General features: G+C 39.4%; 1 protein-coding gene across 1 annotated transcript in view; it reads right to left on the reverse strand.

Annotated features, from left to right (window-relative positions):
- Positions 1–14,808, reverse strand: part of LNX2 (ligand of numb-protein X 2) — a 70,185-nt gene that overhangs the window by 34,702 nt on the left and 20,675 nt on the right. The window contains exon 2 of the mRNA XM_066369251.1: positions 160–683. Within this exon, the coding sequence (XP_066225348.1) occupies positions 160–572 (413 nt within the window). The 5' untranslated portion in view covers positions 573–683. The remainder of the gene's footprint in view (positions 1–159; positions 684–14,808) is intronic.

Consider the following 14,808-nt stretch of genomic DNA (forward strand, 5'->3'; position numbering starts at 1 on the left):
ATCACACTGTTTCAAAAAACATTTATTTATTGTATCTCTTGTATTCTATTTGTCCATTACCTATTGATACCTTGTTATTTTTAAATCAAGTTTTTGTTTGTTTCAACAACCTTTTTATAAAACCCAGTTACTTCTCTTTCTTTCATATTTTTTACTTACCTGTTTTTAAGATGTGCCTCCAGATCACAGCGCTGCATAACATCCTGGCACACTGAAGAAAATGGACATGATACTAATAATTTGTCCAGAAGTTTATGAACTAGAATACTAGACTTCTTACACAACTTAAAGTGAAGTCTTTTGCGGTCCAATGGACAGAAATCTTTCTCTTGTAAGAAGTTTCTGAGGCACTTGCAGCAGAATGTGTGTCCACAGGGTGTATCCAGTGGCTGTAATAGAGGCTGAAGGCAAATATGGCAGACCAGGTCATCATCCACTTCATTCTGGTAATTATACAGGTGGTTTTCTCTTGTCCAGTGCTGCTGGCCACATTCAAAACACAGAGGATTAAAGGAGGAGGAGGAGGAGGAGGTATGTCTCACAGATAGTATCTCATCACTTGTTGTTCCCATTTTGAATCGACAGATGCAGGTTCTGTATCTTCATATGTTAGATTTCCACTTCTACTTCAAGTTCTGTTTTCTTTAATAGACAGGAATGTATTTGACTAAAACCAAGGGTTTCTAGATAAACAAACCAAAAAAAAAGTAATTAATATCCATCAAGATAGGCTAAAAGTAAAAAAATTGTATTATTAGTAAATTTTGTTTTTAGTAAAAAATTAAAATTTAGGTCATGTTGGACTTACAGTAATAATGTAAGACGTAGAATGTCAACTGTAGTTGAAAAAAATTATAAAATAAATTTTCAAAAATATTTTAAAATTAAAAAGAAATCATAATAACATTTAGAACAGGTAAAAATTAGTCATAAAACATAAAAATGAAATTAATTTGCTAGTTAGCTAAGAATGTGACAGACTGACAAGTTCTAAGTGAAAAAAAAAATGCAATTAAAAGCAAAGATGCCAAATATTATATGTGACATAAGAAGCAATTTGATTTAGCAGCTAAAATCCCCAAATACTTCACTGCTCAATGACTGTTTTGAAGCCAATTAATCTACATAGTATGCTAATAATGTAAAATGAGGTATAGTATATATTTGTATTGGCAATCCCAGTCATGGTTCTTTGCTTATGACTGATTTTATGTATTTATAAGACTACATCAAAGACTGTATCTTTGAAATGTAGTCTCAAGGATAATTCAGTGTATGTTAAAAAATTACCTTTGCACTGCACTATTTTTGGGGAGAAATGGATTTCAAAATATGTATGTATTATTTGAATATTCTCTCTATATATAACAACACAGGAAGATAAATTACAGAAAGATAAATCTGCGCCGCGCTTATAAACATTTACACAAACTTCAAAAAATAGTTTAATGCCAATAAAAGAAAAATTCTTCTGTAATTCAATTAAACAGATAAGACATGTTATAAATATCAATTCCACCTCCTAGTGTTCCACATTTCCATTTGTTCTGGCTTATTCAGAGCATCAGAGTGTGTGTGTGTGTGTGTGTGTGTGTGTGTGTGTGTGTGTGTGTGTGCGCGCATGCTTGCACACAGCTGGGGCTCCTCTCCAACACAAGATTCTTACAACAGCCTACTCCAGTTCAGTTCAGGCCTAGCAAAGAATGCTCCCTTCAGATAAGGGTTTCCAGATTCCTGCTGCTGCAGCACCAGAGGTTAAATAGTCAACTCTAAAGGCAGCAACTGTCTCTACTCATTCTTCTGTAAATATTTACAGTGTCTACTATGTGCCAAACATTGAACAAGGGTAGAGAAGTAGGGAGAGGACGGTTAAGCAAACCCATTATTAAAATGCAATGTAATAAGTATTCTGGGCAAGTTATGAACAGGATGCTATGCGGATAAAGAGAAAGAGGAAAACTGGTATCTATCTCATTTTGGCTTTGTGGCCAGAAATACTTTCAAAAGGGGAGAAAAAATGGACTGCGGAGTTGTGACAGGAAGCATTAACTCAAGGGCATCTCAACGCTGTCACAAGAGCTTGAGAGTGCATGTACCTTCAGGGAGTGTGGAGCAGACCAAGACCTCTGGGGCAAAGAAAATGTATTTGGGGTAGAGTAATAAGACTCAGTGTCCCTGCTCCAAGGACGGAAAGAGTAGGACACCACGTTAATGCTGCTAGTGTTTGTTTCAATAATAAAATACTGCTCTGTTCATATATATGTACTGTTATTTCCCCATGGATAAGATGCTCCCATGTATAAGACACACCTTAATTTTGGGGCCCAAAATCTGGGGAAAAAATGTATTACATAAAGTTATTGTACTCAAGTTTTATTCATCATAAAATTCATACAACTCCTCATTACTGTCAAAACTCCCATCCACTAGCTTGTCCTCATCTGTGTCTGATGATGAATCACTGTCTTCATATATTGCCCCGTCCTCAGTTCCATCTATGGCATTTGAAATGCCACACTTCTTAAATGACTTGACAATGATCTCAATCTTGATAGTATCCCAGGATCTTTTCACCCAGGTACAAACTTCTCCTATAGTTGGTTTCTTCACTCTTCCTTGCTGGTGTCAGATTGTCCCCAGACAAACAAAAAAAAATCTACAAAAATGAACACAAAATCAAGCGCGAAAAAGCAGGAAAAGCAAGTTAAAAAATCTACAACCACTGTATAAGACGCACCCAGGTTTTAGACCCCAAATTTTTCGGGAAAGGGTGCGTCTTATCCATGGGGAAATACGGTATTTGTTATTTTATTTATTTGGTATATTTAGTAGAAAAAAAAAACATTAACTATTTAACAGATTTAACAAAAACTGATATGAATTATAACAGGGTTGGACAGGATTCAGATAGAATGGCTTACCTCAGATAGATTGTTTTTAAATCGCCATTTAATATAATGATGGTAAGATCAGTCTGTGATCTAAACCCCTACCAGTGCCAACATTAAGAGAGGAGACCTCTTTCTATTTTGTAACTCATGGGGCTTCTTCCTTATTCTTTGAGCACCGTTAACTTTTTAAACGTCAGTGCAAGGTATGTGAGATTAAGGCGAGAAATACGTATCATTTATCTCAGGCAGACTGCTGCCTCAGCCCAGGTATTTAACACAGAATGTTGACAGACACTTGTTTTCTAGTCAATTAGCAATAAAATTCATATATCCTTTGGTCTTCTTTGTCTATGACAGTCAGAGGAGGATCTAATGGTGGGCACACCAGGCGCGTGCCCTAGGCCCCGACTTCTGAAGGGCCTGACTTCTGAAGGGCCCCACAAAACCCCAACTTCACACTTTTTTCTAATGACACCAAGTTTGGCTTCATATGTGCAATTTTTTTTTTAGATTTTTAAATTTATTTATTCATTTTTATTAGAGAGGAAAGAGAGAGAGGGAGAGATAGAGAGAGAACAGGGGGAGGAGCAGGAAGCATCAACTCCCATAATATGCCTTGACCAGGCAAGCCCAGGGTTTTGAACCAGCGACCTCAGCATTTCCAGGTCGACGCTTTATCCACTGTGCCACCACAGGTCAGGCCATATGTGCAATTTTAACATTAATAGTACATAATATTTTTTATTTATTTAAAAATATGGCCTGACCAGGCGGTGGCACAGTGGATGGAGCGCTGGACTGGGACACAGAGGACCCGGGTTCGAGACCCCAAGGTTGCCTGGCTTGAGCGTGGGCTCATCTAGTTTGAGCAAGGCTCACCAGCTTGAGCCCAAGGTTGCTGACTTGAGCAAGGGGTCACTCAGTCTGCTGTAGCCCCACGGTCAAGGCACATATAAGCAATCAATGAACAACTAAGGTGCCTACAATGAAGAATTGATGTTTCTCGTCTCTCTTTCTCCCTTCCTGTCTGTCTGTCCCTATCTGTCCCCTCCCCCCTGTCTCTGTCACAAAATATATATATTTAAAAATATGGTTAACATGTATTTGTATTTTCCCTGTCTCTCTCCTTTTTTAAGGGGCCCAATATTTTCTTCTGCGCATGGGGCCTCAACTGACCTTAATCTGCCTCTGGTGACAGTGGTTATTCTAATTTTCATTTCTTCAAGAAAATATATTGCACTTCTAGCTTCCCACATATGACTAGAAAACATTCTCTTAAGATCATTATGTTTAAGCTATATTCTAAATCTCTAAATAACTTCGTTCTTTGATTATTTTCATTTTATCACAAAATATTTTCAAGAAGAAAAAAAATATGTTCCCATTTAAAATACCAAATAATAACTGCATGATCTCTAGCCCTGAAATGCCTGTTATCCAAAAACAAACATTAAATGAAAAATTATCATAGGGAGATGGCTAATGTGTATATGAATACTGATTAAAAAGTTGTGATGCCATGTAGCGTAAGTAGTTACCCTGGTAGCTCAGCCAGACTGTGAGGATTCAAACCCTCCCTGTCACTTACTAGCTTTGTGATCTTACTCAATTTGTTTCCTTCTCATCTGTGAAATCGGAGTAATAATAAATATACTTGTGTGTGCATGCCTGACACACAGAGGTGCTATATAAGTACTAGATATTATTACTATTATTAAAGATAAAAAATATGTTTAGACAGATTTTGATTTGCCCCACACCAAACAACTTTTGATTACTTAGTAAGAGTAAAGGAAGATACTGTAAATCCAATTCTTTCTTGTGTCACAATAACTTAATAGTAAACTAAGTAATTATAGGAATGAGGGAAGACATTTCATGAAAGCCTTGGCGTGTGACTGTCATTGAAGACAAAAGTAGCCGGACCCGGATTTTCCAGCCACCAGTCCCTCCCTTCTACTCCCAATCCAGGCAGAAGATGCTACTTCCACTTTTTGTGCAAGTCCTCCACTATAACCTTATACTACTCCTCACACTGCAGCCCCCACTTTAGCTCCTCTTTCAGAACTGAACATGTCACAGGGCGAAGCTCAGTAACTGCTGAATGACCAAGTGGGTGGTAATACTCTTTCTCACTCTTGGTAAGTTTAGGTGACCAGAAATATATCTTTGTAAATAAAAGAATATGCTCTTGCTTATATAATTTTGAGTTCAGATATTCTATGAGTACAATTTGAAATATTAAAATACAAGTTAAGTAAATAAGTCAATATTTTCCAAACTATAAAATGTAGGATAATGTGTATTTTTACAAATTACATTATATGTTTAGCTAATATTCCGGGAATAGTAAAGACATGGAAACTATTAAATTGGCTGGGGATATTACAACACATCTAAAATAATATCTTGAAATATAGCCAGTGTAATAGAAAGGGAGTTATAAGACATGAGTTATTACCTAACTCCAGTGATGACTGACATGCTTGCTCTTCCTGGATTATGGTATAAGAATATCTGAGTACATAATACAGACTCTTAGAAAGAATTATGTTTTTACATTTAACTATATATTATTCAGACCATTTCTCTATTAATTTCTTCATTTTTTATTTTTTATTTTTTTTTAAGGTGAGAGGAGAGGAGATACTGAAGCAGACTTCTTTTTTTTTAATTTTTTTTTTATTATTATTATTCATTTTAGAGAGGAGAGGGAGAGACAGAGGGAGAGAGAGAGAGGAGAGACAGAGAGAGAGAAGGGGGGAGGAGCTGGAAGCATCAACTCCCACATGTGCCTTGACCAGGCAAGCCCAGGGTTTCGAACCGGCAACCTCAGCATTTCCAGGTCGACGCTTTATCCACTGCGCCACCACAGGTCAGGCACTGAGGCAGACTTCTACATGCTCCCTGACTGGGATCCATCTGCCAAATCCATCTAGGGATGATGCTCAAGTACCGAGCTATTTTTAGTGCCTGAGGCTGAAGCACTTGGGTCAACAGAGCTATTCTCAGCACCTGGGGCCATGCTCAAACCAATCAAACCACTGGCTGTGGGAGGGGAAGAGGGAGAAAAGCAGATAATTGCTTCTCATGTGTGCCCTGACCAGGAATCAAACCTGGGATGTCCACGCAGAGAGTACAATCTATCCAATGAGCCATTGGCCAGAGCCAGATCATTTCTCTTGATGTTACTTTTTTTTTCTTTTTTTTTTTTTTCTGAAGCTGGAAACGGGGAGAGACAGTCAGACAGACTCCTGCATGCGCCCGACTGGGATCCACCCGGCACGCCCACCAGGGGTGACGCTCTGCTCTGCCCACCAGGGGGCGATGCTCTGCCCCTCTGGGGTGTCGCTCTGTTGCGACCAGAGCCACTCTAGCACCTGGGGCAGAGGCCAAGGAGCCATCCCCAGCGCCGGGGCCATCTTTGCTCCAATGGAGCCTTGGCTGCGGGAGGGGAAGAGAGAGACAGAGAGGAAGGAGGGGGCGGGGGTGGAGAAGCAAATGGGCGCTTCTCCTATGTGCCCTGGCCGGGAATCGAACCCGGGTCCCCCACACGCCAGGCCGACGCTCTACCGCTGAGCCAACCGGCCAGGGCCTTGATGTAACTTTTAATTCAAATTGAAAGATTCCTCACTGGCCCTAACTTAGGAGGTCCAGCACAGGAAAAACAATGATGAGCAAAGTATTACCACCAAAGTATGGTTAGATGGGAAACAACCCTGGATTCCTCAATGCCAAGAGTCTAAGAATATTCTTCCTCCCAACAAACTCCTATTCACTATTAAGTCTTAGTTCAAGCTCTATCTCCCCTATCCAAGCTGATGTACCTCCTTCCTACCCTTGGGCCCACCTTCCTTACCTCAGTTTCCTGCTGCTTTTTATACATATCTGCTTTCCAACAACTACAACATTTGTATGCTTCCTTACTATCTTCTCACCTCTTTGAGGGTAAAGACAAGTGTCTCTTTTTATCTCTATTCCAGTTCTTGGCATATATTATGCACTAAAAAAAATTGTTCTCAGGCACATATGTGAGCCTAAAATATAGATGAGTTCTGAAATGTACAATTCTACAAGCTGGCAAAGGTAGGTTTACAGTTGTGAGTACACAGAACACAAAGTTTACTCTTACATTAGTAATTATTAATTATTGTATTATTTTCCATATCAACAACTGTAGACCTACTTTTGCCCAACCTGTAGAAACACATAAAAGAAAACCAAGCACATTTATTTGTGGCACTGCAAAACAGTCAACATATTGGACCCTGCCCTATGATGACAAAGAATATCATCATTCCACTTAATCTTCCAAAGTCTAGCCACAAGAAATGATGACATCAGATCATTTACAACAACATAGATGGACCCTGATAACATTATACTGAGCAAAAGAAGTAAATCAGAAAAAACTAAGAACTATATGATTCCATACATAGATGGGACATAAAAACGAGACTCAGTGGAAAATGTTTTAAAAATAGAATAGAATTTATGTAAGGCTCTCCTTTCATAAGGTAAATATTTCTGTACAGATATTCAGACATGTTTCTTCCAGTAGGAAAAGACTATGGGAGAACTTTATTCCAGGAAATGCAGACTCCTCCAGTATGGGCTCATCTCAATATTTTGCCTTTTTCAGTTTTGTCTTTTTAAAAAGTATTGTTGGTTATTTCCTTACTTCTTAGTACTCTGTACCAGTTGTTCTCCAAGTGTGACCCAGGACCCCTTAATCTCTTTCATTGGGTTCATAAGGTCAAAACTGTTTTTCCAAAGGCGTTATCTGCCTATTTCACTCTCATTCTTTCATGAGTATCTAATGGTGTTTTTTTTAGAGGACACCTGACATGTGATCTTACAAAAAATTGAAAACAAACACAGATTTTACTTCAGATTTGCAAAAATCTAAAACAATGCCTCTCTTGCTATATTTTTATTTATTTATTTTTAAGGGTTTTATTCATTGATTTTGGAGAGAGAGAAAGAAAATGCATCGTAGGGGGTAAAGGGAAGCATCAACTCAGAGTTGCTTCTCATACGTGCCTTGACCAGGCAAGCCTGGGGTTTTACACCAGCAATTCCAGCACTCCAGGTCGATGCTTTATCTACTGCACCACCACAGGTCAGGCACGATAACTTTTATTTTAAAAGTAAGTTATTTTTCATGAAAATGTGAGCATAGGTTTATGGTTTAATTAGCAAATGAATGTTTAAACATTTAACTAAAACTAATTGCATTGTCATTTCAGGAAGTTTATATAAATGTAATAATATAGCATGCAAACTTATAGAACCGGCTTTTTTCACTCAGCATCATACTCTGGAGATTTATTCGCACTGGCTTGTATGTGTATCCATAGTTCTTTCCTTTTAATTGCTGAGTAGTATTTCATAGTGTGGCTGTACCATGGTTTTTAGACATTCACCTATTGAAGGACATCTGTGTTGCTTCTAGTGATTGGCATTGCAAGTATAGCTGTGTAGGTTTTATGTGAACGTAAATTTTCATTTCCCTGGGGTAAATACTCAGGAGTTTGGTTGGAATTGTGCTGTAGTTGCATGTTAATTTTTTATAAGAAATTGTCAGGCTTGTCCGGACTAGATAAAGAAATCCTTAGGTATAAAAGTTTGACAACAAAGGCAGCTATCAAAGTCGATACAACTATAATATGATACAGTTTTCTGTGTTGATATCAAGTATTTTTTTCAGACTTTGGAAGATTTTTTTTTTAATTTTTTTTATTAGTTTTCATGGGGTGACATCTACCTGGAACACTGAGGTTGCGGGTTTGAAATGCTGGGCTTGCCTGGTCAAGACACAGATGAGAGTTGATGCTTTCTGCTCCTCTCCACCCCTCTTTCTATCTCTCTGGTCTAAAATGAATAAATAAATAAATAAATTTAATTTAAAAAAAATATTTAATTAAAAAAATTTATCAGCTCAAGAATGGCTTTGGCCAGACTTCAAAAGATCATAACTGAGTGGGCCAGATCTCTTTCTCAAGATTAGTAGAAGCAGAAATTGGTATCATGGGAAGGAACCAAAGCCTTGGTAGCCTTGGTATTTATCTGAAATGGTGTTCAAGTGTTGCCAGAGGTTATTCTGATTTATCTAAATGAGTTGTTTCAGTTATATAAAGTCCTAATATTGAGAAAAAAATTTTTTTTTAATCCTTACTATATTGTAACTCATTGCCCACATTCAGATGTAACACAAATAAGACAGTCTTTCAACATATAAATACCTGTTACATGATTGGAAATAAATTATTATTTTTGTGTGTGTGTATTTTTCTGAAGTTGGAAATGGGGAGGTAGTCAGACAGACTCCCGCATGCGCCAGACCGGGATCCACCCGGCATGCCCACCAGGGGGCGATGCTCTGCCCATCTGGGGTGTCGCTCTGCCGCAATCAGAGCCATTCTAACACCTGAGGCAGAGGCCATAGAGCCATCTTCAGCGCCTGGGACAACTTTGCTCCAATGGAGCCCCAGCTGCCGGAGGGGAAGAGAGACAGAGAGGAAGGAGAGGGGGAGGGGTGGAGAAGCAGATGGGCGCTTCTCCTGTGTGCCCTGGCCGGGAATCAAACCCGGGACTCCTGCACGCCAGGCTGACGCTCTACCACTGAGCCAACCGGCCAGGGCTGGAAATAAATTATTTATACTGTAAAGCCAGAAACATAAAGAGGCTGTATTATTTTAAAAATGACAATGGTTAAGACTGCACTCCAAATTATAATAGTTTCTTATTGTGGACCATAAATGGCAAAAAGCCATTTTAGATTCGAGGCTTAGCAAAAGGCTAAGTTCTCCCTCCTCCATCTCCATATTTGGCTATGATGCTGAGAATTTGCACCCACTCTACTTGCTGCTTTGGGTTGCAGGAAGCAATATATACATGCCCTTCCTCTGACTCTGTTTCAGATGTTGGTAGATTTCACTAATGTATCCTGTTTTTGCCTTGGGAGAGTTCCTGTCTTAGCCTTGGATGTGCAACTTTGTATCAAGGTCCTTGATTTGCATATGGCTATATAATAAAGCAAACTGGGGCTATGGGGCACTCGGATACTGCCAGGCATGTTGAAGAGTCCTCCCGGTCCCATCGTTTTTGTTTTGATAAGTGTGTTTCCTTGGAGCTGCGCTGGTCCGTGGCAGCTTCTCGTTTCAGAAACTCATTTAAACAAAATCCCAGGTTTTACATGTTATGTAGTTTCTACCAGCCTTTTTGACGTCTTTACTAGGTAACTTCTGCAAACAAAATATATTCAAAATCAAAGTAATTCTTCTTCCTAACCTTCGAATCTGACCTCCTAGTCATCCTTTATCCTCCTCTCTTTCCATACATCTGTGCACTGTCTATATGTTTATCCGTCCATCCGTCCATCTGTCCGTCCATCCATCCATCCATCCATCCATCCATCCATCCATCCATCCATCCATCCATGCATGCAGGTTGTAGCAAATCTCCTGTGTGTCAGGCACTGTTCTAGAGCTAAAAGTTCAGCACTGTACAAAGACTAAAATCCCTTACTCTCATGAAGCTTACATTCTGGGTAAGGGTGGGAGCCTACACAAGAAAATGAAATGAAATACTATTTCAGATGGTGAAAAGTGCTACAAAGAAAAAGAAAGGGAAGACAGTACTGGGAGAACGATAGCTTTTTATATAAGGTGTCAGGGAAAAACTGACTGTGAAGGTGGCACTTGAATTAAAACTAAAAGGAAGTAACTAGAAAGCCATGCAGGTATCTGGTATAAGAATGTTTGTTACTAGACAAATGAAATAAGAAGAAAGGCCTGGAGGTGAAAATATGGCTGGTGTATGCAATGAACACAGTAAGGAGGCCAGTGTGGATGAAATGAACGAAGCAGAGAGAACCAATTAGAATGGTAACTGGGGCTAATTTAATCTTGTAGGGCTTAATAGAATTTTGGCTTTTAATCTGAGTAAGAATCTCAACAGGATTACTCTGGCTGCTATGTGAGATCAATCTGAACGGGCCAAAAGCAGGAGCAATTAGGAGCCTACTGAAATATTCCAAGGAGGAGGTGATGATGGCTGATTGAACCAGGGTGGACATAGTTGGGACAGTGACAAGTGACTCAATTCTGGATATTCTTTGAAGGCAGAACAATATTATTTTCTGATGACTAACGGGTGTACATCAGTTGATGGTGTGGGGGAGTAAGCTATGACTCCAACGTTTTTGGTCTGAATTGGAAAGATCGAATAAATACAATTGAGATGCAAAAGTCTATAAGAGAGTAGATTGAATGAGCATGCTCACGTTTGAACATGTTAAACTGAAATGCTTATTAGACCTCCATGTAGAGACACTGGGTAAGCATAAATATGCAAGTGCAGGTCAAGGTAGAAGACTGGCTGATGACAGAAGTTCAGGTGCATAGACAGTCTGGAAAGCCATTAGATCACCAAAGGAGAGTGCATGAGTATTATCAGAAAAGAGAAGGGGTCTAAGGACTGAGTCTTCGGACATTTCAACATTCTGAATTCTGGGGAGTAGGAAGGAACCATACTGAGCAGGGGTGGTCACTGTGGTAGGAAGAAAATTAGGAGAGTATGTTGTGGAGAAACCAAATAAAGAAAGTGTTTTAAGCAGGAGGGAATGATTAACTATGGCAAATCCTGCAGGCAAGGAAAATAAGATTAGGACTGAGAATTAAATATTGGATTTAATGACAAGGAATTCACCAGTGACCTCAATACATTTTTAGTGGAATGGTGAGAGCAAAACCTTCTTGAAAAGAGTTCAAGAGAGAACTAGAAGAGAGCAATTATAGCAAAGACAATTCCTGTGAAATTTTACTTTATGGAAAAGGGTAAATTTGTATTCTGAAAGGAACTGAGACTACCAGAGGTGACAGCCTTCTTCAATCATTGAGCAAAAACACTTTTCACCTCCATCTGTACAAGTTTATTATCTGTATCTATATACAACCTTAATTCCTCTCTTCTTCCATCAGACCCCTCCCTCTCCTGTTTAAAAGCTACATAATTTCCCTTCTACCTGGGCTCAATATCCAATCCCTTTGGCAACTTTTGTCATTTACCTCCTCTTTCTTCAAATTCTCTTTAACTTTTCACCTCCACATAAGAAAGTTCATGTCTCAACAATTAAAAAAAATGACAACAAAACATTCTTCTATAATTATTACCATTTCCTCCACTTCCATTTCACCTCCAATATTTTTGAAACATAAGACAAAGCTTGCAGTCTCAAATTTCCAAGAGTTAGAAATCTCCATCAGTCACTGAGACTGGTTTTATTGTGGTCATAAATGTCTAACTCCCAAATCTAATAACTATAGTCACTTCTCAGTTCCAAATTCTATTTTACCTCTTGGCTTAAATTATACTACTCTCTTCTAGTTCTCATCCTACTTACCACTCTTTTGTGATAACTGTCCAATTGTTTCTTTTAGGCTAATTCTAAAAAAGTTAAAATGTTGGGCCAAAAGGAGAGGAAGACTTTTGATTTACTACTTTACTGAACTGCTCTCCAAAATGGTGAACACAATTTTGACTGCTACTAGTAATGTATAAATATGCTAACTTCTCCCAAATTATTCTAATCATGGATAATTTTATTCTTTTTAATATTTATAAGTCTGACAGTTGAAAATACAAAAGTACACCTCATTTTCTTTACCTTGAATTTTTTTTTTTTCAGAGACAGAGAGAGAGGGATAGACAGGAACAAACAGGAATAGAGAGATAAGAAGCATCAATCATTAGTTTTTCGTTGCATGTTGAGATACCTTAGTTGTTTATTGAATTGATTGCTTTCTCATCTGTGCCTTGACCGTGGGCCTTCAGCAGGCCGAGTAACCCCTTGCTCGAGCCAGCGACCCTGGGTCCAAGCTAGTGAGCTTTTGCTCAACCCAGATGAACCCGCGCTCAAGCTGGCAACCTCAGGGTCTCGAACCTGGGTCCTCCGCATCCTAGTCCAACACTCTATCCACTGTGCCACTGCCTGGTCAGGCTTAACTTGAATTTTTGACTCCAGCTAAATTAAATATATAATTATTATCCTTATTTCTCTTATGAAATGCTTATATATCATTGGCCTCATTTTTTTCTATTGTGTTCTAGTTTTTCTTCCTTTGTGCTTTTTAAAGCTTGCTAAATTTTTTTTAAATATTTTATTTATTGATTTTACAGAGGGGGTTGTGGAGTGAGAAGTATCGACTCATAGCTGCCTCATTTTAGTTCTTCGCTGGTCGTTTCTTGTGTGTGCCTTGACTAGGCAAGCCCAAGTTATTGAACCGGCAACCTCAGCATTCCAGGTCGACGCTCTATCCACTGTACCACCACAGGCCACATGAGTTCTAGTTTTTCTTAATTGATATGCACTTGATTTATTAAGATAACAACCCTTTATCACATTACTGTAATTACTTTTCCCAAGACTCCTGTTTGTCTATTAGTTGTCTACTAGCACAAAGAAGTTGTCGATTTTCATGTAATTGAATGCATTCATGTTCCCCTTTCAAAGTTCCTCCCTACTTGTATACCCTCCTGCATAAAAAAAGGAGATAAAGATTTGCGTCTATACTTTTGGCTAAGATGGCGTGTAGGTAAATACAGTATTCAAATTCTCCAAAATTACAACTAAACTATAAAACCACCACCATTCAGAACCACCTGAAATCCAGCTGAATGGAAGTCCTACAACTAGGGATAAAGAAGAAATGGTATAGAGACAGGAGGGCAGAGCTCTGTTCCCACAACCATATGTGGCAGTGTAAGATCAGCAGGGATATCTCAGCTGTGGAGGTGCTCCCTGATGAGTGAGGGGTCCCGGCCCAGGGTTCCAAAGCCAGGAAAAGAAGTGTCTATAACTTCTGGCTGTAAAAACCAGCACGGATTGAGTCTGAGGGAGACAGTGAGCTGCTAGAGTTCTAGGCAGTTCCTCTTAAAGGGTCCATGTATGGACTCACTTGGACACACTTGCTCTGAGCTCCAGTGCTGGGGCAGCAGCCTGAAAAGAACCAGGGACATACAGGGAGGAACTGACCTGTCTGGCATCAGAGTCAGGGCTGGGGAGCAGCTCTCTGCCAGACAGAATTTCTGAAAGAAGCCATTGTTCCTTTTCTGAGACCCGCTCCCCCTCTATACCAAAAAGCCAGCAGGCAGGCACCGGATCTGAGTCTCCACCAACCTGGCTCACACTGTTTGCTCTGCCCTGGTGATTCCTTAGGATCCCACCTCATTCAATTTATGGGCCCACCCAAGCAGTTTTGGTGGCTCTTCCATATGAATGACCTGTCTTGGTTCATGCTTTAGACTTTCCTAAAATCTCTCAAACAAGCAGCATGTGGCCTCTGGGTACCCCATACTTCTTGCTAGGTGGCTCAGGCCTGGCACTAGCAACAGCTGGCCCTGGTTAGCAGCTTGGCCTCACCTGGGCACCTCCAAGCCCAGCACAACTAGCAGCCCTCTGCAGACAGAGAGGTAGGCAACTAGAAGGAGAGCAAGTGAGAACAAGCAACCGGGCCAGGACAGAACATGAGGGTTTTTGTTATTAGACAAAAAGGGATAGGACTGATGTCAAAAAGAGATACATGTTACTCTACGTTGAACAGGGATTTACTCATGAGGGCACTTTTGATGTTTAAAGGGAATGAATTAGAGAAGATAATTATAATAGCTAATATTTATTAAGTTCTTACTATTTGTCAAACAAAGTACTAACTGAGATTGGGAATTAACAGATTTACTCCTCATGATAAACCTGAGTTTGAAATCATCATTATCATCATCATCCCCATTTTTCAGATGAGAAAACTGAAAGAACATTAGTAACTTGTCCAAGATTCCAAAGCTAGTAATTGATGTTGGAACCATGATTCAAATCAGGCCGTGTGATTGATTCTAGAGCTATGCTCTTGAAATG

The sequence above is a fragment of the Saccopteryx leptura genome, chromosome 2 (assembly GCF_036850995.1).
Source record: "Saccopteryx leptura isolate mSacLep1 chromosome 2, mSacLep1_pri_phased_curated, whole genome shotgun sequence".
Taxonomy (NCBI): domain Eukaryota; kingdom Metazoa; phylum Chordata; class Mammalia; order Chiroptera; family Emballonuridae; genus Saccopteryx; species Saccopteryx leptura.